At 40.8% G+C, this 24,739-nt stretch overlaps 1 protein-coding gene across 1 annotated transcript in view; it reads left to right on the top strand.

Annotated features, from left to right (window-relative positions):
* Positions 1-24,739, top strand: part of LOC121629854 (membrane-associated phosphatidylinositol transfer protein 2-like) — a 65,142-nt gene that overhangs the window by 32,859 nt on the left and 7,544 nt on the right. Inside the window, exons 4-16 of the mRNA XM_041969695.1 lie at positions 9,568-9,782; positions 11,598-11,719; positions 12,071-12,304; positions 14,234-14,572; positions 15,164-15,259; positions 17,092-17,196; positions 17,881-17,945; positions 20,056-20,140; positions 20,435-20,588; positions 20,676-20,865; positions 20,970-21,089; positions 22,397-22,608; positions 22,690-22,865. Coding sequence (XP_041825629.1) covers positions 9,568-9,782; positions 11,598-11,719; positions 12,071-12,304; positions 14,234-14,572; positions 15,164-15,259; positions 17,092-17,196; positions 17,881-17,945; positions 20,056-20,140; positions 20,435-20,588; positions 20,676-20,865; positions 20,970-21,089; positions 22,397-22,608; positions 22,690-22,865 — 2,113 coding nt within the window. The remainder of the gene's footprint in view (positions 1-9,567; positions 9,783-11,597; positions 11,720-12,070; positions 12,305-14,233; positions 14,573-15,163; positions 15,260-17,091; positions 17,197-17,880; positions 17,946-20,055; positions 20,141-20,434; positions 20,589-20,675; positions 20,866-20,969; positions 21,090-22,396; positions 22,609-22,689; positions 22,866-24,739) is intronic.

Raw genomic sequence — 24,739 nt, 5'->3', positions numbered from 1 at the left:
AAACTGTTTAAAAAAATAGAAATAAATCTCATCTATTGTGCTCCACCTTCTGCAGCCTTATATAATGTACTTACTGAATTCTGCTTTATCCCCATCATCAGCCCCAAATTACGCTTTATTTTTCAGAAACTTTTCCCAGAAAAGTCTGAAATAAATAAAAATGTTTCTGCTCTGTAATGAGTCTTTACTGAGATTTCCATGAAGCAGGATTGTGTCTGTGGCTTGAATCTGTGAAGGTTAGTTTTAAATGACAGCAGCTGCTGGGATGTCGGTCACAGAAACAAGTTACTCTGACTTCAGGAAGGATCAAGGCAAACATTTATTAATGTACATAAGTAGTTGAGTTTGTAGACTGTCATGGAAACGGAGGAGACGGATGAAGTAAGAATGGAGACGCTCGTCTTTTCTGCATTAATTCAGCCCTTATGGAGGGAGCGTCCTGGCGCCTTCAAGGCTGACAGTGAGGGGAAATCTAAAGAAATGATAGACACAGTTATTTATACATCCCCGAGACAGCCCAATGTCATGGTTACCATGGTTTCAGACGGTGCATAAGGAAATCAAGATAAAACAAACCAGCTGGAGCCAGATGGAGATATATTGACCTGCCAGCTTCACAGATGATGACAAACACATGAATTACAGTAATAAAGTGTAAAAGTAGAAGTGTTTACTGCCTGTGGCACAGTCTCTGCAGAGAAATGAATGAACCCTGCCGTTAGTGATGGGGCAACAGCCTCCTGACCACGTTATAAATGTGCTCTTTCATATTTGAGAAATGTTTTTGATGTAATACACAAAGCTGACACCCAAAGTTTTCACCTTGTCTTCCATGTTTCCCGTTCATCCTCCTATTATTTACCCATCTATAAACTGTCAAATATATTTATATATAAAAGAGACCATAAAAAATCATCTGAATGTTAAAGGACTCCGATAACCTGATATATGATGCAGCTGGTGCTTCCACAGAAGAACATGCACTTACGTACCTTCATATGTGTGATGGTCCCTCTGCTTTTCAGCCTGGAGGATGCAGCATCCACAACACAAGAAAACAACTAAACGAGTCAGGAAAAGCTTCTACCCTCACCTGGAGCAGCAGCCTGGATTCATGTATAGTTGTGTTGATTGCTCCTACACTGGGACTTACAGCATAGTTTGATCTCCACTGGGTCGGACCAGTGAAATAATATATAAATATTTAAAGCTCCTTTTTTAGTGCAGCAAAGTGCATTATCAAAATGTTTAGATTTAATAGAAACATATGATTTAATGAATAATAAATTTAAGAGTGATAAGTGCCGTTTCAGCCGTCAGTATAAATTTAAATTATAAACCAGAAAAGATCTAAAATCACAGAACGTTTCAGACGGGTATCTTGCTAGCAGCTATCCTGCTCAGCATGGCGGTTTCCTTTGGAATGATCCACACAGATCCCGAAAATGGACCAAAGCAGGCGTAAACGATGCAGGAGACGGACGGAAGTGTAAAAGGATAGTTCAGTTAATGTAAACATCCTGATAATTTACTTCTTTGTACTAAAAAAAAGGGAAAGTGTGGATTTTTTATTTTTTCTACGTCATCATTTTACCACATTGTGCTGAATTTGACTCCTGAACTTAAATGATCCCCCCTCCTATGGGGTTAATTTCATGCTTCATGTTATGTGAACACAAGTGAACAAATGAATTTTAGCAACCAGCAGGTGCTCTGGTTGCTCGTCGTGTGAGGGATGCTCCAGCTTTAGATGCTGGTTAGTTGCACCTGACAGCTGTTGCAGTGCAACAGGAAGCTGCAGTCTGAAGGGCAGCATGCTCCAGTTTCATCATCTGTAGCTTTACATCTGCCTGCCAGTTTGGGTTGTATCTTTGAATCTGTAATGCTGTGACTCTCTGAGATGTTATTAACACAGATCATCAGCGCTCTCTACCCAGAAGCGGCTCAGACAGGACGAGGATCATTTAAAGCCCTTAGCTCCTCACCTAAATTACATTACCTGCTAGATTACAGCAATTTTCCAGCTGTTCGCCTCCTCTGACCTTCATCACTGATATGACTTCCCTAAAGTCTCCAGGAGAGAGCTCAGTTGTCAATCTGAGCTCTCATTCTTGACCCTGAACACCCCACTCTTGCTGTTAATAACGATCTTGATGATTTGTATTCATGCAGAGCTATTCCTCATCCTGCTGCATTACACATGACAATGGGAGGAATGAAATAGCTTTTCAATCATCTGCTGGAAATCAGAGTCAAGTATCTGTGTGGTTTCACTGATTCAGTGATAGGATTCAAATTTCAAGCATAATTTCCTCATTAAAACTTTAGTCTCTTTGGTAATTTATCATCTGATCTGGGGCTGTTTGAAGAGTTGAACCCAGGAGATCACTGGCACAAGAAGAAGAAAGAAGAAGTCTTTATTTCTTTCGGTAACTTGTCTTAAAGACAAATATATACACCATCAAACTAAAAACATGCATCACTAATGAAAAGGCTAAATTAAAAAGCCCTTCCTACCTAAAGCTGCCTGCCCCAGTCTATCAGGGCAGTTTCATGCAGAGACCCTGAAGGCGCACGGTTCACCCACCGGAGTTAAAATGGGATTAGTAAAGGACTGATACTGACCTCAGATCAGCGAGGCGTGACCTCATATGGACTTGAGTGCAAAGCTGGCAGAACCCATAGAGACTCTTTAATGAGCTACAATTATCCTTTAAATTACACTGCCTGTCCAAAAAAATAAGCCACCTGTAATATGTTGATGTTAATGATAACTAAGCGTAGTGGTAGGACCAGCTTTAGTTATTGATTATTAACTTTTATTTAAGTACAATTACAATAAAATTACTAATGAAAAACCATGACGGGGCCAACCAACAAACAAACGAGTCATTCTTCCTAAAGGATCGTGTTTATCAATGAGACGGAAACGATGCACACTGAGCAGATAATGAAGGTTATGAACCTGAACCTTGTTTTTCAGCCATTAACCCTGGAGGGCCTGCTCAGAAACGGGCAGCATGGAGGAGGGGTTTCTCTAGGGGGATGCTTTTAGCACCTGTGTGCTGGTTGGCTGAAACTACTGACCTGCAGGACAGTTGCCTTACAATGATGTCACTTAGCAACAGAACAACGCCTGGGCTGCTGAAGGAGTTCAGGAGTAATGTGCTCTGTAGCTGAAAATAAAACCATATACCACACTGACTGAAGGGAAAGACCCCATACGAGTTCTACACGCCTCTGTGGTTCAAGCTGGACGTCAAGCTAACGTAAGACAGCATAATAAAGTCTCTAAACCAGTTTCTTAGAGTGTTTGTGCTTTGACCTTTTTCTTGAGTCAAGTTAAGGGACAGAGTTATATTTTCAAAGACAGTTTGAGCCAAAATGGAAAAGAAAAGAGTTATACTGTGTATTTATACAGCAAGAAAGTCACTGGTTCGAGCCTCGGTCGGGGGGAGGTTCGAACCTGGAGGGGCGTGGCCTTTCTGTGTGTTCTCCCCATGTATGCGTCGGTTCTCTCCGGGTTCTCCGGCTTCCTCCCACCGTCCAAAGACATTCATGTTAGGTTAATTGGTAACTCTAAATTCTCCCTAGGAGTTTCTCTAAAATTGCAAATCAGGGCAATAAATGTTTGGTTTTTAGCTTTTTTACTGTTGAATTTAAATGTAAACTTGCCGTCCTGAATCTCATGAATGACAACACAAGCCAAAAATGACCTTTCAGTACCTTCAGGTGGTGTTATGGTGTAATTTGAACTGGGCTTGCACCACCAGATTAATGCATTTTTTTGTTGCATACCTTCTAATATACGGGTTTAAATGCATGTAAAGCCGCATTTTTTCTGACTATAAATGCAACGCTGCTTCTTATGTTTTTGTCTGTCAGCAGATGTTCAACATGCATGAGCTGTCCGACTCGAGTTACAGAACAGAGCCGCTCTCACAGAAATAAAACCTTATTTCTGCTTGGTTAATAGCTGTTGCCCACTGAAGCACATAGGAGCACACACACACCTCTGCAGATGTTATTTCTCTGTTATTACATCTAACTGTATATACAGTATTTTTTCATTCAGTCCGACGTGACAGACTGACATCTGTCATTCATGTATTTATTTTGTAGGCTCATAAACTGTATTTTCTAACTATATTATGCACTTCAGTAGTTAACTATTCAGAATCCAGAGCAGTAAACATCCAATATTTTACAAAATATATAAAAGTAAAGTCAAGTTTATTTGTATAGCACATTTCCAGCAGGTCTGCTGCGCAAAGTGCTTTTAAAAGTTAAAATACATCTAAAATAAAAAGCACATTAGTAGAGCAGTACAATAAAAATCCAATAATAATGAAATGAAAAACCTTGAAATGAAACAAAGGGAATACACATAAGTTGTGGTTCACACAACAATTCTTTAGAATAAAACCAAACAAAATAAATGTGTTTCATTTTTCTATATATACAGTATAAATATCAAATTTGATTTGTAACTACAAAATTTCTGCAAAGGATTTTTTTAAACCAGAAACTAATGTTAATATTACTATTAAATTAAAAATCACCATTCATCACAGTAACATTTGCTTACACACATGAACTACACTTGATCATCCTCATGAGTCCAGCACAGAAAGCTCTGTGATTCAGAAAGTTCACAGCGGCAGAGAGCCGTCATCCTGGTCACAGCGCTGCATTAAACCACCCCGTCCACAACTGGCAGATCAGCCATCATCCTTAAAATCAGGAAGGATATCTTTTCTTACCAGCTGCCTCTCCAGTGTTTTGCAGATGTCTTTTATTTTTTTCCCAAACATAATCTGACAGTTGAGGCTGGAAACATCATGTTTAATGCTGACTGGGATTAAAAGCTCCAGCTTCTACTGGCTGCTTTATATATATATATATATATATATATATAAAAGGTGGGCTTGGAGTTTAAGGGTTAATGATCTAATTATCTTTTCCGTCCTGTTTGTCTCATTCAGATCCTGGATGAGTCTAATACCAGAAAAATAAACATGTATCTGTGCAAGTGTTGCAGTCCAGATGGTTCCGAGCCTCTTAAGGAGATGTAGGTTGTTTATAAACTGATGCTGTAATCCCAGACTCCCTCTGTGGAGCAACAGGCTTAATGCACACTCGGTCTTATAGGATCTGTGGCTCGAACCATCTGCTGCTGCTTGTTAGAGGAAGTCAACATGCTGGGCAGCAAGGGAAACCAGAGATTTGACCTCCTACATATAAACTCATCAACAGTAATTAAAATCCTGACAGAGGTTAAACAGTTTCAGGCCAGAGGAGGAAAATAAGAGGGATGGGGAAGATTTACTGCTTAAGTGCTAAAACAACTCAGTGAAAGCATTAAATGAAGAAAAATGAGAGCAGCCACCAACTTAAATCTCATGTTAATTTTATATAAAAGCACATAAGAAAAGGGTTCGTTGTTGGGTTCTGTTGGAAGTTGTGGAGGATCTGTCTCGTTATATGGAAGCATGCATGTGTAACTCTGCTCCCTTCAGGCTGTTCCACTGTTTAACGAACTTTACTGGAGCTAATTAACAAGATATATCAACCTGCCATCTCCAGATAATGAGATCATTAAGTCCGGATCTGGAGAAGATGAAACTGAGTTTTCTTCAAGCATGGCCTCTCGGCTCTCATACTCATTTATTTTTACTAACGGCTCTTCCATGACATGTTTACTGTGTCTTCTAAACTGTTTAGACACATAAGAAAAGTTTCAACAGGTGGAGCCATGACACATTTGGACATCTCTGAAGAAATGACGATGTGAGAGATGCAGACAGTTAAAACAACTCTTCTGCACCAGTTCCAACACATGCATGACCAAAAACATACATGCACCTAGACTCTAATTAACACGTGAACGTTGTGAGATTGAATGTTAGCAGGGAAACATCTAAAACCTGCAGTTTCAGGGTGGCTCTGGCTCGGTTAGACGCTGTAGCTGGGATCTTCCAGCTGCTCTGAGTGGGAATCTCCTCTAGCTGGAGGCTTCACTCAGTGACATTACATGTGATATGTTTTTATTCTCAAACCTCCAGAATCTCTCCCAAAGGGATTTAAAGTATCTGGTTTATCTTTCTGGCAGCTTGTTTTCTATAAATATGATATATAATATATGATAGCTTTTGGTTGTATTGTGTAGTGTTTCACCGGTACCTTTGAGGGTGTCAGACTCTAAAGCATTTTTGTCCAGGGAAGCCCTCCTTTCTTAATAGTGAGTAGTTTCCTTAGGCAGTGCATTAAGGTACATGGAGGTCAGACTGTCTGTATCAGTCCTGAATGGTATCATCTGCCAGCAGCAGTCTCTATTTAGACGGGGAACCACTTACCTTCACGGTGGAGAGGAAGAACCTGGTCATCTCCGTGGATTAGGAGGGCTGTGTTCCCTTTTACTATCCTTATGAAAAGAATGAGTCAGGGACATGTTAAGTGTAACACAGATTTTCCTCAGCAAAGTCTGAGATTTTTAATTAAGAGCTTAAGTCTGACAAATAGAGTACTGTACAATTCTGATCCCTTGACCTCTGTTACAGAGTTACTCTCTCCCTCCTGTTTCTTTTTATATGTTTATCACGGCCGCTTTCCTTCCTTGTTTTAGTTCCTTTCCTCATACTGTAGCTTAAGCTGCAGAAAACATCATATTCTTATCAGGCAGGACATGGCTGGTTTTTCATGCAAAGCTTCAAAAATAGGAACACAACCTGGAACGTTTCACACAACAGCAGAGCTCAGACCAACCTGGACCTTGTAGAGCTCAGAAAACACCTTTGTCATCCTGTTAGTGTTCCTGTAAGACCAGCCACAGCTGTGAGGTCACTCAGGCAGTCCTTAAATCATCCCAGGTGTTGAACTATGGATTATTTAGGCAATATGTTGTAGGATCTCTGTAAACTTACCAGTAGGAAAATGTTTTCATTCTGTTAAATTAACCTGTAAAATCATTCCTGTCCATAAACATTAAACTAATGTGGTTGTTTGTGCAGCACATTCAGACACTTCTAATCCTCAGAATCCTAATAACTCTTCACATGTTTGCAGAAAAACTGCAAATCTCTTTAGAAAAGGTTAGCACAGAAGCCTTCTTGCTCATGTTAGCCATTTCCATGGAAATGGAGGCAATAAAGCACAACCCAAAAATGGTTTAGAAATAACTTCATCCTTGATGTATTTTAGTCCAGTTTGACAAGAAAATGTGTCAAATGTGCATTTTTTACATGTGCATGGTTAAAGGTGCAGGAATTGTCCAGCGGTTCCTTGTCTAGTACAGTTTAACAGTCCTTCCCTCCCATGTGGTCTTTATGTCCAGTCTTGTAGGCGGGTGTTGGTGGAGATGAAGCTTCAGGTCAGATCTGATATGTCGTCTTAGAAGCATTTTTAACATGTTATTGTTCTGCAGTGTCATGAAAAATACAGATGTTTGGTGTTTAGACTGTAAACTGTGTCTGAATGAAAAGGATAAAGCAAAGAAAAAGCTGAGTTTTAGTAACTCAGTAGAAACTCTTTTCAAGATTTCTGCAAGCCTCCAGTAATCCACAGAACCAGGACGGCTGCGTATCTGTCAAGTCTTTCAGAGACTGTGACGATGAGAGATGCATGAACCTGCAGCAGAATGAGCCAAGTGTGGAGGCTTGAAGGAAGCACCAAACATCCTCAGCATGCTGCATTTCTGCTCCCAGATGATGGCGCTGCATGCAGAAACATCTCATCCACCTCTAAACCGGCTGGATGGGGGACGATTTTAGAGAAAACAAGGAGCCCAAACTTGTTGCTGAAGCAACAGATGAGCGACCTACAGAGAAACCAGGAAGGTTTGAAATAGTAGCTTTTAGGAGTCTGAGCAGGAGGTTTCTTTTTCCATGTGGTGGCTGTTTTCTTTCTGCCTCATCACTTTGCATCTGCTGCATCATCCGTCCAGCTTCGGGATGTGATGAGCTGGTTGGGGAAAAGTCAAATGAGAGACAGGAGAGCTTTTGTAAGGACCGCAGGGTTGAACTGGCCGTTGGAGGACGGAGGGCAGAAGGATGTCATTCCGGCTGTTACTCTTCTCACCTCCATCAGAAATCTTGCAAAATGGGAAACAAGTTGTTTTTTCCCCAAACAGAAACTCCGATGCGGCTCTCACATTTACTGACAGCTTTAAATGTGTGAAACTGAGAAGTTTCATGTGGATATTTGAGCTTGCCTTTCTTTTAGTTTTCTAACAAAGTGCATTGTGTGTGTGTGTGTGTGTAGGTTTGTGAACCAGAAAACTAAATTCATGAATCAAAGGAGACAAACACAAAGTTGGCTTCACCCAGGAGTTTATGGTGCCAAGCTGCAGTTAATTGTCCTCTAAAACATTAAATTGGCCCATAAATTAAACACAAAACCCACAAGCTCTGGAATTTGTGTGATGAAAATGGAAGAACGGTTTACTTTGAAAGAAGTGTGCAATTTTTTTCTAAATCACAAGCAAGTATTAGTTTTTACAAAGGCTCTGGCAGCCACTATACCTCTAGTTCAGAGTATGTAGAGAACAACTTTTTTCTTTGCTTCCTGAACTGCTTTCACTCTCTGCGTAAGCAGAGATCCACATGCAGGTCTCACAGACAAGAGGATGACAGAAATAAACACAAATAACGTGCAGAAGAAGAGAAAATCACTGATGCTGCGGGGGAACATTAACGTGAGGAATGCTGCTCATGCCTCCACTCACCAGCCAAGTCTGATGGAATCTGGTGCATCTGACAGAAGAGAGCCCAACCCACAAAACCCCCAAAACCCACAAGACCCAAAGGACCTTCTCCTAAATTCCCAGAACCAAACAGTCCAGGACCCCCTCAGGTCTTCTGTAACGCCCTGACTGAGCTGTTCTGGTTACAAAAGGAAGATTAATACAACATAGAACAGATGTTTGTAATGTTTTGGCTGATTGGTGTATGTGCTGGTGTAAGTGCTGGTGTGTGCTAACGTGCTGCATGTGTGTCAGTAACAGACTGAACCTGGACCCTACAGTCCTTTCCAATCTTAGACTTATTTCTAAATGACCTTTTCTCTCAAAAGATCTGAAATGAATGAATTAAATCTGGAATTAGCTTGTTTCTTCATGAGCTCGTCCTCCTTTTTTAAGGTCAGATGTTAGTACAGGGCCACCACGAGGCGGTTAGGTTGGATTATTATTTACTTATGGGGGGGGGCTATCTGCTGTTTCTATCTTCTGTTTAATTCAATTTTTACTTTTATTTGATCATTTTATTTTTTATTTTTATTTATTATTTTTATTAACAGGCACATGAAAATCTGCCTTATTTAGATTATTTATCTACAAAAAGAGCAGAAACTGTTTTGTTTTGTTTTGTTTTTTATGAAAATATGAAGAATAATTCACATTCTATCTCCAGCCACAATGACAATGCTGTATTTCACTCAGACTTGCTACAGCACTCTGAAGAAATCTCAGGTTTTCTTTTACTTTCTGATTAATCTGAACCTTCCTTCCTTCTCCTCTTCCTCCTCCTCCTCCTCCTCCTCCGTCCTGTCATCTTTCTGCTGCCTTTGCAGAAAAAGAGCAGAGAGGAAAGTTGTGGCGAGGGCAGCGGCGTGGAGATCCTGGAGAACAAGCCTTACGAGGACGGCCCCGGAGGCTCGGGTCAGTACACTCACAAGGTCTATCACATCGGTAAACACATCCCGTCCTGGTTCTGTGCCATCCTGCCTCAAGCTGCCCTTCGAGTGGAGGAGGAGTCCTGGAACGCCTACCCTTACACGCGAACCCGGTGAGGCCACCACACGCAGAGCAGCTGCAAAATGACTCAGAGCACATTCATACACCACCCTGCTCTGACCCTGCTGCATGCATCACATCAGCTGGTTCATGCAGCTGGAGGAGGCACTGACCTTGTAGTGATGAAATGTTGTTAATACTTTTTATTATTTGGCTCCTGACTCACACATTTAATGAAAGAAAAGGGGTTTGCTTGCTGATGCAAACATTTTTTACATTATTTGGAGTGATTTCACAGGTTTATATTTTACAGTAAATCCTCCTGATGGCTTTATTGGTCTAAATGAACCAGTCCAGATACTTTTATGTGCTTTTGGTGGCATCAGTTTAAATCCTCACATATGAGATTTGCAGTCTTTCCCATCAGCTTCCTGGCTGCAGTTTGTACTTTATTCTGTGGCTTCTTTTAAACTGAGGAACATTTCAGAGGAGCATTTCTGTCATTTTCTACAAGCTGTTGGATGGTACTGCTGCTCTTCCCACCTGGAAGCCTCTGCACAGGTTTTACTGGTTATTAAACAGACTGCCTCATTTCTATTGAATCAAATCCAAATGATTACTTCTGAAGGAGAAATGGAGCCCTAATCCCAACAGCTGGATGCCGTGTTAATGATTTGCAAACTAAATTCTTAAACATTCAAACGAGCTCATCTTGAATTTGATGGCAGCAGCACACCTCGTAAAGTTGTTCCAGGTTCTTTTTCCCACTGTGCTGCATCCCTTCTTCTTTTAACAACTGTCTGCAAACATCTGCTTCCCTGATGCTCCAGATGTTGTGTACTGGTGAAAGGTCTGGACTGCAGGCAGGCCAGTTCAGCAGCCGGACTCTTCTCTTGTGAAGCCATGCTGCTGTGATGGATGCAGGATGTGGTTCAGCATCGTCTTGCTGAAATCTGCAAGGCCTTCCCTGAAAGAGACGTTGTCTGGATGGAGCAGATGTTGCTCTAAAACCTCCATGTACTTTTCAGCATTGATGGAGCTTCACAGATGTGGAAGCTGCCCACGCCATAGACACTAATGCAGCCCCATCCCATCAGAGATGCAGCTTTTCACCTGTCCACTGATAACAAGCTGGATGCTCCCTCTCCTCTTTAGTCTGCAGGACACGCCGTCCATGCTTTCCACAGAACAGTTTTATTTTTCCTCCTTTATTTTTATAGCTTGTATTTATTTCTGTGTTATTCTTATTTTACATTTTCTCATCCCCAAAATTATTTATTTTCAAAAAAACGAGGAAAGACATTTTTAAAAAAGTGCCCAAATATGATTTAAACTGAAAATTACACAGAAAAGTAAATAAATAAAAATATTAAGAATTAAATGAAAACATTTTAAAATGACAATAGAAATATAAGTTCATGTCACATTTTATTGATTTCCTAATGGAAAAATTATTTTTAAACTTTTTTTGTATTTTTTACCATGTCATTTTGTTTATTGAGCCATTTTTATATTTCTGTATTTATTCTTGATGTTTCAGTCCTCCATAAATACACACTCACTGAAGAATATATATATAAATATATATATAAAGCATTGTAATTATATATATATATATATATTTTTTTATATGTATACATACAGTGTAATTACCAGATTAGCCTCAGTGATTTAAAGATACAATATATTTAATAAATATAACATTTTATTCTATGGATTTATTTTAAGATACCATTAAAATAAAAATGTAAATATTATTTGATAAAGCATCACTGTGCATGTCTGTATATGAAATTTATCTTTTTTTCTTTTTTATAAATTCATACATGCAAAGGTTGTTTTTCTAATCAGTTGTCTCCGGCCTCAGGTACACCTGTCCCTTTGTGGAGAAATTCTCCATCGACATCGAAACATACTACAAACCAGACACCGGAAATCAAGCAGATGTCTTCAGTCTGTCCTCCGCGGAGAAGAGACAGAGGACTGTGGGTAAGTTTTTCTTTTATTTATCTGTACACGCACGCTGTGCATCATCACTCTGCAATAGTGCCTGTGGGATCCTCCAGCCGGTCGTCATCTCCTGAGCAGGAATCAGATTTCAGAGCTTTATTTGCAGGGAAAACGCCGTCAGTGTGATGAGAGAGGAACAGGCTGGGGAGGATGAGCGGGTGTTGAGCCTCTGCATACTAAAATTCACTGGGGAGCAGAAAGAAAGTGGAGAAAGTGGAGTCTGCTGCCAACATGTTCCTGCAGGGACTGATTACATAACACACACACACAAAATCACACTTTTCTTGAGGCCTCATTTTAACTTTCCACTGCTTTTCCTCTCCCTTGTAGACCCCATAGACATCGTCAAGGACTACATCTCTCCTAATGAGTACCTGGTGGAGGAAGACCCTAAACTGTATCAGTCAGTCAAAACTAAACGGGGTCCGTTGTCAGAGGACTGGATCGAGGAGATCAACGAGAACCTCGGTCAGAGCGCCGTCATGTGTGCATACAAACTCTGCAAAGTGGAGTTCAGATACTGGGGCATGCAGTCCAAGATCGAGCGCTTCATACACGATGTGGGTAGGTGGGACAGTGTGTCCGCAGCTAGTGCTAGAAAGGAGACGGGTTACCAGATAATGCTGAGAAATGTCAGTCAGCATCCTGGAAGTCCATCCATCCATCCATCCATCCATCCATCCCTCCATCCATCCATCCATCCATCCCTCCATGAAGCAAAGCTGGTGAAAACGTCCAGGATCACAAAATGTTGTTAAATTATAAATAAATAAATAAAGTTTCAATTACTGGAGTAAAATCCATCCATCCATCCATCCATCTGTTCATCCATCCTTCCATCTGTTCATCCATCCATCTATCCATCTATCCGTTCATCCATCCATCCATCCATCCATCCATCCATCTGTTCATCCATCCATCCATCCATCTATCCGTTCATCCATCCATCCATCCATCCATCCATCCATCCATCCATCCATCCATCCATCCCTCCATCCATCCATCCATCCCTCCATCCATCCATCCATCCATCCATCCATCCATCCATCCATCCATCCATCCATCCATCCATCCCTCCATGAAGCAAAGCTGGTGAAAACGTCCAGGATCACAAAATGTTGTTAAATTATAAATAAATAAATAAAGTTTCAATTACTGGAGTAAAATCCATCCATCCATCCATCCATCTGTTCATCCATCCATCCATCCATCTATCCGTTCATCCATCCATCCATCCATCCATCCATCCATCCATCCATCCATCCATCTATCTATCTGTCCGTTTGTCCATCCGTCCATGGTAGGATGGCTGGACGAGCCAGGATAGAAAGAGGAATGGATGAGTGATGGATGAATGAGGGGGTTGAAGTGGGAAGAAGGACGTATGGGAGAGGAAGGATGAGGATGAAAGGGAGTTTATTCATCCTTCCATCTATAAATGAACGCGTGATGGAAGAGAGAGGGGGAGAATAAATGGATGCAGGAGGATGACGGAGGTCAGGTAAAGGGAGGGTGGGGTTGAGAGAAGATAAACAGAGCTGAGTGGATGGAGCAGGTAGAAGACTTACCAGGTGGTCAGAGGTGGGGGCGTGGCCTAACCTGAACCTGATCCCGATCCTGAACCTGAGTCAAGAGGTTGACTTGATGTGTGATGCTGAGGGTCCTGAAACTGCTGCTTCCAGCCCTGCAGACACTAAAAACAAATTCTACTTCCAAACATCAGCATCTTCTGTTTTAAACATCTCTTCTTTGAACCTGAAAACAGGCCTGAAAACAGCTGATAACCCAAAACACTATTTTTGTCCTGCCAGAAAACCTTTAATCTCTGACGATGAAGATGAAATGAAAACTCTCCTCCTGAGAGGGTGATAAGGAAATGAAGGATGTTTCAGGTGAATCAGAGAAAAAGTAGAAGCAAAGCGGAGGTTACCTGGCCGAGGAGGCGTCTGGCTCTCTGAGATAAGGCATCCAGCAGGATTAATTTCCTCTCCCTCAGCTCACAGATTTCACTTCCAGGCTAATGAAGCAGCAGCTGCTGCATCTTCATGGCACTCAGTCATCCAATCAGAACGTCTAAAAACAAAATGTCTCTTCTTTCCTGATGCTCACGTTTCACCTCTGCATCATCCATCCATCAGCCTTCATCCACCAGTTCATCTGTGTTTAGATTCAGAGAATAAAGTCATGCTCTGTTTGCTGACTTTAGCCATGTTGGACGTTAAAAACATGAAGATTTATCATTAATCAGGCTCTCTAACCACCGGGCTTGTTTAGCTTATAAAACACTGATTTAGATGAAGTTATCTTCCACAGATGGTTGATGGAGCAGCAAATCACATAAAAAACCATCAAACCTTTAAAAATACAACCTTTTTAATCCATTTTACTCCTTTGGGACACATTTTTATAGACAGTGTGGTCTCTGTCACATTAACAAGAATCAGGTGTTTATATATTTTTAGTGAATTTATATGCTGTGAATTTGTGCTGCAGGCCTGCGTAAAGTGATGGTCCGAGCGCACCGGCAGGCGTGGTGCTGGCAGGACGAGTGGTACGGTCTGACCATCGAGGACATCAGGCTGCTGGAGCTGGAGACTCAGCTGGCTTTGGCCAAGAAGATGGCTCAGTACAGCCTCAGTGAGGAGGGAGGAGCGGAGGCCAACGGGAGCGCCACCAGCCAGGACCAGGATCAGGGAGCAGAGGCCGCGGGGTCGGTGGCGGAGGTGGAGGGAGCGAGAGGGAAGCTGGGAGATTCGCTGGAGACACGGGGCGAGCTCACCAAGCAGTGGTCCACGTCCTCCAGGTCATCCAACAGGTCCTCCAAGAGAGGAGGTGGGGATGAGTCTGGTTTAGCCTCATTCCTCTTTTATTTATGTAGTTTAACATCTGGTGTCACAAATTTGTTTTATTCATTTATTCTATTCATAAATTTATTTTATTTACTATTATTTATTAATATGATATATCTTTTGATTTAATATTAAATAAATTAAAAACCTGCCTGATGACCCATTTTTATAATCTGACTCTTGCTTTCTTGTTTTTTTTTTGTTTGTTTTTACTTTATTTTTTGCTTCTATGATGTTTTCAGAACTTTTTTTAACTGAGGTTGTGTTAAAGTTCTCTAGAAATAAACTTTAAGGGTGGAGGCAGTTTTTCCACACTGATTTTTCAGTGATGTAATTCATTCCTCTCCGGCTGTATTCATGTAAATGTTAAAACCCGGTAAGGACCCAGTGATTGTTTTTATTATATCCGGCTTAGATTAAAGGAGCATGGTTTAGTCACATTTCTCTCTGGTGTTTCAGGGTTGAACATGTAACCGACACATCAACCTGCAGCTCTGCATTCGCTGGTTTTATTTGTTGTGTTTCAGTTAGAGCTGCAGCAGCTGCTGACTGTGTGTTTCATGTGTGTTTGCAGCGAGTCCGTCTCATCAGAGCATTTCAGAGTGGAGGATGCAGAGCATCGCCCGGGACTCCGACGACAGCACAGACGACGAGTTCTTTGATGCTCATGGTAAAAACAGAGTTATAATCAGAGTTATGATGCTTCATTTTAAGATTCAGTCTTTTATATTTTTATTTTTCCTTATTTAGCCTGATATTTAAATGAGTTTAATACTGTTATCAGATTATTCATTAAGCAGTGGTGAGGTGAAGGGCTTAAATCAGGCCTCTCAGGCAGGATGCAAAGTTGCAAATTAATCACACAGCAGTGATTCTTGACCGTCTCTGACTTATTTTCTGTTAAAATGAAGTCCTGCTACGATTCCTGGACATTTCCTCTGAGAAAGGATCAAATATCCGGCTGTACAGGTGATAAGAACCATTTATCTGCAGTGCCTGATTTTTGCCTCTTTTTAGGCCATTTTTATTGCATATTTATTGTTATTAAACATCAGTGATACAGGTTACATACATGTACCATGTGACAATGCTCATATTGACAATAATACACACAAACACAAAACACCCATCCAGAAAAAAAAAACACATGAATTGAATAGAAGATAAAAAATAAATAAATTATATTCATTAGCTCAACTCCACTGAACCCACACTGGACATAAATAAATGTCACAATTACACGTAAAGGTGCAAAAGGAGGTACTTTGAAAGTTTTCCCAGGATACTTAAAGGTGCAGTGTGTAACAAAATCAAAGGTCAATACCAGAAAGATGTAATCTATCATTAAAAACTCTGTTTCTATTGATTTCTAATCACTCTACTGAAATAACTTCTGTTTTTATTCTCCTAAAATGAACCATTTATATCTACTTGCTATGGGTTCACATATATGGCAGCTGCTAAATTTGTGCCATTATTTTTACTACGGTGTCTCTGAATGGACAAACAACTCTGTGTGTGCAGCTTACCAGATGTGTTTGATAGGACCTAGAGCACCATTTGGGATAAGTAACGCCTTAAAAGCACCATAGAAGAAGACGATGTTGAAGTATTTACTTGTAGTGCAGTCATCGCTGCACCTGAGACCACTGATCCACTTACACACTAAACACACATTAAACATCTTAATATCTGGAAGAATTTTGGCCACTGACAGCCGCTGTAGATTCACTACCTGCAATTCCCATGTTTACCTCTAGGTGTCAGTGATCCTTACACACTGGACCTTTAAGTTAGATTTCTTTATTTCCAGTGTAATAATATTCTTCTGCATATACTGGTAGTAAAATCAGTTATGTTTTTATAACCTTTCCTTATTGTAGAGCATTTTCTACCTGTGGTACTGATTCCTGCGCTGGGTTGGAGCCTGCGACAATGATTTAAAAATCTTACACCAGTAAGTTTTCTGGGCTGGACATGACCAGAACATGTGGGTTAAATCAGCAGGAGTGCATCTGTCTTAGTACATATTTTAGCTAGTTTGAAGTAGTGGATGTGATGTAGAATCTTAAACTATTCTGCTCAATACAGGAAGTACTGCCATTTTCTATTATTAATAGAGGTTTGTCCCACGTCTCTTCCATTCCTCCCCTAACTCATCAGTCCGGTCTGCCCTGATCTCTGTGAGGGTTGTGTTTTTAGGAGCGCTCACACAGCTTTTACAGTATTTTAGAGTTCAGGTCATCTGAACCAGAGGCTGATGGTGTGGAATTGTGATGCTGAAGGAAGCGATGGACTTCAGTAAAATAACGAAATAAACAAGACAGTATTTGTTGTGTCTTGGTCCATTTCCACTAAGCGTTTGCATATTTGTAAACATCTGATTTCTGCTGAGGTCTTCGCCATCGGATGCAGGACTCCTCATGTACTTTTAGATTTTTATGCCTCTAGATGGATGTTAAAGTGTATCAGGTTTTATTGGAGCCTTTCTTGTGTTTTCAGAGGATTTTTCTGACAACGAGGACATGTTTCCCAAGGAGATCACTAAATGGAGCTCCAACGATCTCATGGACAAAATAGAAACAATAGAAGTGGATGAAGCCCAAGGTGAGTGAGTTATACGTGCTGAGCTAAAACCTCATCAGTGGTGGCCCATGAAGAGAAAGACTAATGGTTATAAATAGAAAGTAAACTACAGACTGGATAAAAGAAGCAAGCAAAGCTAGAATGTGTAAAAGCTGCTGGTCTCAGCAGAAGGATCAAATGTTAAATAGAAAACATGTATTTTCTATGATTTATATTTACAATAAGGTTTTAAATAATCTAAATTAATCTTTTAAAAAACATCTAAAGAGAGAAAGAAATGTAAAATACACCTGCTGGTATAGTTTTCTAGTAACGCCTCCTTTTCACTGCAGAAAATAAAACATTAGAAACATCCGTGAGCAGGATTAAACCAGCGACTGAATAAATATGACAGCAATGAAATGTTTTAATGTCCTCTGCACTGAGAAACTATCTGAACAGCCGTCGACATAAAGTAATGAAAACTGCATTACAACTTACTTTAATATAGTCAGTGTTATATTTTCATTCATAGTTTTACTAATGAACAAAAAGGTATTTAGAGCAAATATGCAGTCCAAGAAATTCTTAATATTTTGTGGTACAACAGCTGCTCTGCGATGTTTACACGACTAAAAGGCTTACATCAAGTTTAATAAACGTCTCTTAAATCTGCTTTTCCATGTGAGTATCAGTGACTGAGTGGATGATTTCTGATTTCTACAGAAACGTTGTATCAGGAGTCGAGCGAGGAGTACGCTGTCATGAGCAACGAGGAGACGCAGATGGAGGTACAGCTTCTCCACCATTTCCTCATTTATCTCCGTCTCTCTTACACTAACAGCCCTGATTAAAAAACTTTAGATGATCCACCTTCTAAATTAGCTTCCACTCACCGTGACAGTGAAGTGAAATGAGGCTCCACTGTAGCCTTCGGCTGCGCTTTATTCCTGTCAGGAGATCGAGACCCCAGCTCGGCAGCTTCACTTCTTTTAGGGTTGGATGCGGTTTTTACTACACCTAACTCTTAAACTTTAGCTTCTCTGACATACTGACAAATTAGAAAATAACAGGCTAAGATGGAGATTTGCTTTAATACAATAACATCAAACGTTTTCAAAGTTAAATTTTCTTTAGTCTTCACATAAGAAAAAATTCATTTTTTTTACATTTGAGACTCAGACAAAAGGTCTTATCTGAAGAGCTGAGATTTTAGTAAATGTTTTTCTGTTTTTTGTTTTTTAGTAAAGAGTTGGTAGAATAAGTCAGTCATTATCATAAAAGGTAGCTACTCTTGAATTAAAACATTAACATTAGCTGGATTTGTGTGTCTGGGCTACTGTGTGAGTTACATAATTAATATTTATAGTATAATTGCAGCTTTTTCTGTCATACTGTTATTTCTGTAATATTTGCAGTTTGGTGTATTTTTACACTGCAGTACTGTTCATAAAGAGACTAATCATATTAAAACAGTGTTGTGTGGAATATATAAAAGTCCTATTATACTGGTGATAACTAGTTTGAAACGTAACCCCTTTACAAGCTGTTGTTTTAGCTCTTCCATTATTCATTAATGGCAGTTTTAGAGGTAATGTGAGATCAAAGTTTTTAAAAGTTTCATTTTCACTTCAAGCTACACTCGGGTCTTACACGAGCCTCCACCTAAAGAGCCCAGTGTGTCATGGTGTGGTGGAGGTGAGGACCTAACAGCAGGACTCGGTAGGCAGACAGGTGCAGGAACCAGTTGTTGTGAATAAACCAAAAAACAAACTCGAGGACCACATGACAGGGAAATACCACCAAGGAAAATGAAAACCAAGGGATTTAAATACACGAGGGACTAATAGGAAACACGTGGACTGAATGAGAAAATCAAACCAGGTGAGCCAATGAACAGGAAATAAAACTGAACACAATACACAAGGGAATGAGCCTTCAAAATAAAACAGGAAACCAGCACTAAACAAGACAAGACTATAAACCTTAAAACAAACTCCTAAGATCAGGACACAGTGTGCTCTGATTGATCAGAGGCCTGATCAATCTCTGGCCGCTGTTCAGCTTTACTAGAATTAGAAATCAAAGAAGAATTTTACTGGACACAGATCATCCAGTTTGATTTGATACTGATAGCTAGCTCAGTTAGCTAACTATCGTTGCTAGCTACAGATGGTTTGCTGATTTTTTTTTATTATTTTCAACTATTAATTTGACTAATTAATTGGTATAAATGATGGATGGACTATTTACTTCCAACAACATACCTTAATAATGTGTAGGCAAAAAAAGAATAATATTATTTTTGGGGGTTTGTTGTATAAAAATGGTTTAGAAAAATATTTGTTTTTCTGACATTTCTCCTTTTATACCTGTATTTAATCATTACACCTGTATTTTTAACCTTTTAACATGTCATGTTGTTGCTGATTGCCTGCTCTCTGTTTGCATTAGTTGGTGATTAAACTTTTTGGACTTGTAACTACATACTTTTTATCTGACTTCTTACCTTCACCAATATAGCTCTTTAAACTGGTACCAATGGTAAGAAAAAAAGAAACTTTAGTTTAGCTAAAACAAGCTCGACACAAGTCCAAAAACTGTGGCCACTGAGGTAGAGGCTGATGTCTTCTCCACATATATTTTATTTATCTACTGCTCCCACAAGGAGTTAGATAAGGAGTTTTAATTTTTATTTATTTATTTATTTTTAAACATATCATTTTTATTATAGTCCTTTTAAATACGTTGTGTTATTGTGTGTTTGTGACTGATTGTTTTTTGACTGCTGGCTGTACAACAAATTGCCCTCAAGGGGTAATAAAGATTCCTTGAACCTTGAACCACATTTCTAGTAACCTCCTGTTGTTTATTCCCTCTTGTGTCCTCTGTCCTCTGCAGGACTGCTCATCCCAGCAGTGTCCCCAACCGTCCAAAATCCTTATTCTGGTCCTGCATGGAGGCAACATACTGGATTCAGGCTCTGGTACAGCAGCAACTCCATCCTCTCACATTTACACCCATGCTCCTCATTAAGCAGTTATCATTTTAATAGCAAAAACAGCTAAACTGTCAAAACTCTCACATAACCACCGAGCTAATTAAATGCATTTTCATTATAGACATGAAATCAGCTGTAAGAAAACTTAACTTGATTTAAAGTTTTTACACTCATATAAAACCTTGTCATTGTTTATTTTGTGTAGTTGCTGCTGTCTGGATTTGCAAGGCAGCTCAGTTACATTAAATCTCTCACCTGCTTGACTGTGTTTGTCTCCAGGTGAACAGAACAGCAAGCAGGGAGACGTAAACACCCTGAGTGGGGCTTTTGAGACCGTGATGAGGGTCCATTATCCTGCAGCACTGAGCCGCATCGCCATCCGGATGGTCCCGTGTCCTGCTGTGTGTGTCGATGCATTCTCGCTGGTCTCCAAGTGAGCGAACGGCATTTTAATGACCTGATGTTTTTTATGCACAACCCGCTGTGCAGGCATAAAATACACGCTCACTCTGATCTGCAGCCTGAGCCCCTACAGCTACGACGAGGGCTGTCTGTCCAGCAGTCAGGACCACATCCCGCTGGCTGCGCTGCCTCTTCTGGCTACCTCTGCGCCGCAGTACCAGGACGCCGTGGCAACCGTCATCTTACGAGCCAATCAGGTGTACAGTGACTTCATCAAGTCTGCAGAGGGAGCATCTTTTAATGGCCAGGTCAGTGTGAGACTTAGTGCAGAGACGTTTCTCACATGTACACATGAAACAGACGTGTAAATAGGCGTGTTTATGATTCTGTGTTTTTTTTCTTTCTTACACAGGTGTGTGTTATTGGGGACTGTGTTGGAGGCATTCTGGGCTTTGATGCTTTGTGCAGCAGCTCTGTGACGGTGTCAGAAAGCCAGAACAGCAGCAGGCGGGGCAGCACCATCAGCGTCCAGGTAAAACTCCACCTGTGCAGATACACTCACCGTCCTTTTCATCGACCAATTTTATGTCCAAGATATCTAAAAACCACATCCCAAAGCTGCTCTACTGGACTGAGATCTGGTGGCTGTGGAGGCCGTTGGAGTCCAGTGAACTCATCGTCATGTTCTAGAAAGCAGGTGGAGATGATCTGAGCTTTGTGACATGGTGCATTATCGTGCTGGAAGTAGCATCAGAAGATGCTCCACTGTGGTCATAAAGGGATGGACATGGTCAGCAACAATACTCAGGTAGGCCGTGCTGGTTAAACCAGGCCACGTTGGTACTAAGGGGCCTAAAGTGGGCCAAGAAAATCTCCCCCCACCATTACACCAGCAGCAGCCTGAAGCGTTGATCCAAGGCAGGATGGATCCATGTTTTCATGATGTTTCCAGCAGATTCTGAGTCTAGCATCTGAATGTGGAGCTGAAATGGAGACTCATCAGACCAGCAACGTTTCTCCATCTTCTATTGTCCAGTGTTGGTGAGTGTGTGTGAATTGTAGCCTCAGTTTCCTGTTCTTAGCTGGCAGGAGGCACCCGGTGTGTCTTCTGCTGCTGTAGCCCATCTGCTTCAAGGCTGGACGTGTTGAGTGTTCAGAGATGCTGTTCTGCAGACCTTAGTTGGAACCAGTGCTGATTGGACTTCCTATTGGCTTTCTATCATCTCCACCCAGTCTGTCCATTCTCCTCTGACCTCTGACATCAACAACTGGATATTTTCTCTTCTTCAGACCGTTCTCTGGAAACCCTGGAGATGGTTGTTCTGATGCTCAGTTTGAACTTCAGGTCGTCTTCATCATGTCTACATGACTACATGCTGCCATGTGATTGGCTGGTTAGACATTTGTGTTGAGAAAGTGGATGATGAGCGTATATATAGTACATGTATTGGGGTAAAAAGTACCTTTCTGGTCTAATACATTAAATTGTAAGTATGAGGTGTGAACATGTTCATCGTTGTACTGAAGTTCATTACTTGAGGAAAAGTTTAGCTCTTTGTCACAGCACATGTATTCATGACTTAATATCAGCGGATAAAATAACATTATCAGAAGCGGTCTTTAAAAGTCCCTTATGTCCTAATTTGAGTTTATTTCAGCTGCTAAAAACAAGAGTCAGGATGTATTTATTCTAGTTTTTTATTGTATTACTATCATTATAAAAAGTACTTCTGGCTGTTGTGAAAATCTGATATCACAGCAGATATGTTTCCCCTCATTAATGTCAGGAAATATTCCCATCCTTCTAACAGAGTCGTCTTTGTTCCCTCCGTCTTTCAGGACTCGGAGCTTCTTTCTCCAGGGATTGTCATAAACAGCATTTCTCCGCCGTCGCTGTCCCTGGAAGGAAGTCGCCATCTCAGCCGCAGCAACATCGACATCCCCCGCTGCTCAGGTCCTGACGACCCCAAGAAACAACTTCCACGCAAGCGCAGCGACTCCTCCACGTATGAGCTGGACACCATCAAACACCACCATGCCTTCCTCTCCAGGTAAGACCCAGAAATGGACACAAGTGGTCCAAACCTGCAAGAGCCTCAGCTGACGTGTGGTTTCCATCTTCCTGTGAGCAGCCTTCACTCCAGCGTTCTCCACGGGGATCCTGGATCACGGCGCTCCAGCAACAGCACCATGTTGGAGGGAGGCTCCTTGGGAAAGTTCGACTTCGAGGTGACCGACTTCTTCCTGTTCGGCTCTCCTCTGGGGCTGGTGCTTGCACTGAGGAAGACTGTGGTCCCCTCGTTAGATGGTGAGAAGATTATTTGCTTTGCTTTTGATGTTTCTGATGAGCTGATGCAGGAAGCATGTGATGTTTTTCCTGTGTGACATGCACATCCCGAGCAGCTGGGAAGTTCGTGTCAGAGGTCAACTTTCTGATCTCTGAGGCCGAACATGACGTGAAGGCATGTTCAGCCTCTTCCCTTCGGGAGGCGATCGGTGAGCTGCAGCTGTTTGGACAGATTTACAGTTACAGGATTAAAGCTGTTCACACAGCATTTTTCCCTCCATCACACTTTAAACTCTGCATGACTGCTGCACAAGGAAGAACCCAAACAGCGGAATTTTCTGATCATTCAGTCTAAGTTTGTTGTGCAGTGATGAACGTCTCTCACAGCGGTACGAAGTAATCACAGCCTTTCAATCCTGCTGTGAGTCATCTTCATCTTCATCTAAGGGCACATTCACACCAACCTTTTAGGTTCAAATCCAGGTCCGTTTGCTCGGAAAGTTGGGAGAATTGTGAATCCACAAACAAACTCTGATTTGGATCATGAAGGAGGACTCTAATCCACCTACAGATGCATATCTCGGTCTGCTTGTAGTGAAGCGGACTGCAAAGCAAAGAGAATTATGGGTAAATACAAACAAACATAGAGCATGTGGGGACGACAGATGCTCTGGTCGGCAGAAATGGCTCATGGTCCAATGTGGAAGAACTCGTTAGGATCCGCTAGGATCTGATGCAGCTCCATGTTTTACTCTGATGGAAACAAGGGTTGTCCTGCAATAACCAACAGAGGAACCAGTTTTCTTCTTCGTTGGTTGTCTTATCTTCTGCTTCAGTAATTATTGATGCAGCGCCGCATCTGGTTGGGATGAAAATACAGGTAACACTTTACTTGAATGGGTGTGCATAAGACTGACATAACGCTGTCATAATCATGACATGACACCTTTCATGGACATGAATGAATGGTTATGACAGTTGTCATTAAGGGTCAATCGGTAAATTATGACACTTTTGATGCAGAGTTGACATTGTTTAAGATGTCTTTGTTATGACAACTTGACATTAACCAAGACTACATAACCTGTCATGAATATGACAAAGCAGACCTAGTTGTCAAACTTAAAAAATATTTAGTTTTGTAACTTAACATGACACTAAACTATCATATATGGTTTGTTTTGACATCAGCTGTTATGACACAATTATAAACTGTCGTCACAGCTGATGTCAAAACAAACCATATATGATAGTTTAGTGTCATGTTAAGTTACAAAACTAAATATTTTTTAAGTTTGACAACTAGGTCTGCTTTGTCATATTCATGACAGGTTATGTAGTCTTGGTTAATGTCAAGTTGTCATAACAAAGACATCTTAAACAATGTCAACTCTGCATCAAAAGTGTCATAATTTACCGATTGACCCTTAATGACAACTGTCATAACCATTCATTCATGTCCATGAAAGGTGTCATGTCATGATTATGACAGCGTTATGTCAGTCTTATGCACACCCATTCAAGTAAAGTGTTACCAAAATACATTATTGAAAAGGTTCGATTTGCTTGAGTAGAGCAAACTCGAACCGAAAGAGTGCTGCACCCCCAAACTGAACCAAGTACCCAGTCATACCAAGTCTAGTGGACTAACCCGGTGATGCTGGTTGCTTCACTTTAAGTTCACTTAACCTTTGTTTTTCTTTTCTTTTTTTTTTTTTGCAGTGTGTGAACATTTATCGTACTTTTCAGTTTCCCCTCCTTAACAATTTTAAGCTCTTTTAAAATCTTTAGCAATGTATTTCTCTCACATACTTACCACTTCTCTTTTTTGCACTCATCCTAACGTTTTTGTTATTTTTATAAACTTTATTGAGTAAAACAAACAGTGCAGGGTC

Source organism: Melanotaenia boesemani, chromosome 19 (assembly GCF_017639745.1).
Source record: "Melanotaenia boesemani isolate fMelBoe1 chromosome 19, fMelBoe1.pri, whole genome shotgun sequence".
In the NCBI taxonomy this organism is placed as follows: Eukaryota; Metazoa; Chordata; class Actinopteri; order Atheriniformes; family Melanotaeniidae; genus Melanotaenia; species Melanotaenia boesemani.
The sequence above is the reverse complement of the archived record's forward strand: the minus strand, read 5'-3'. Positions and strand labels throughout refer to the sequence as shown.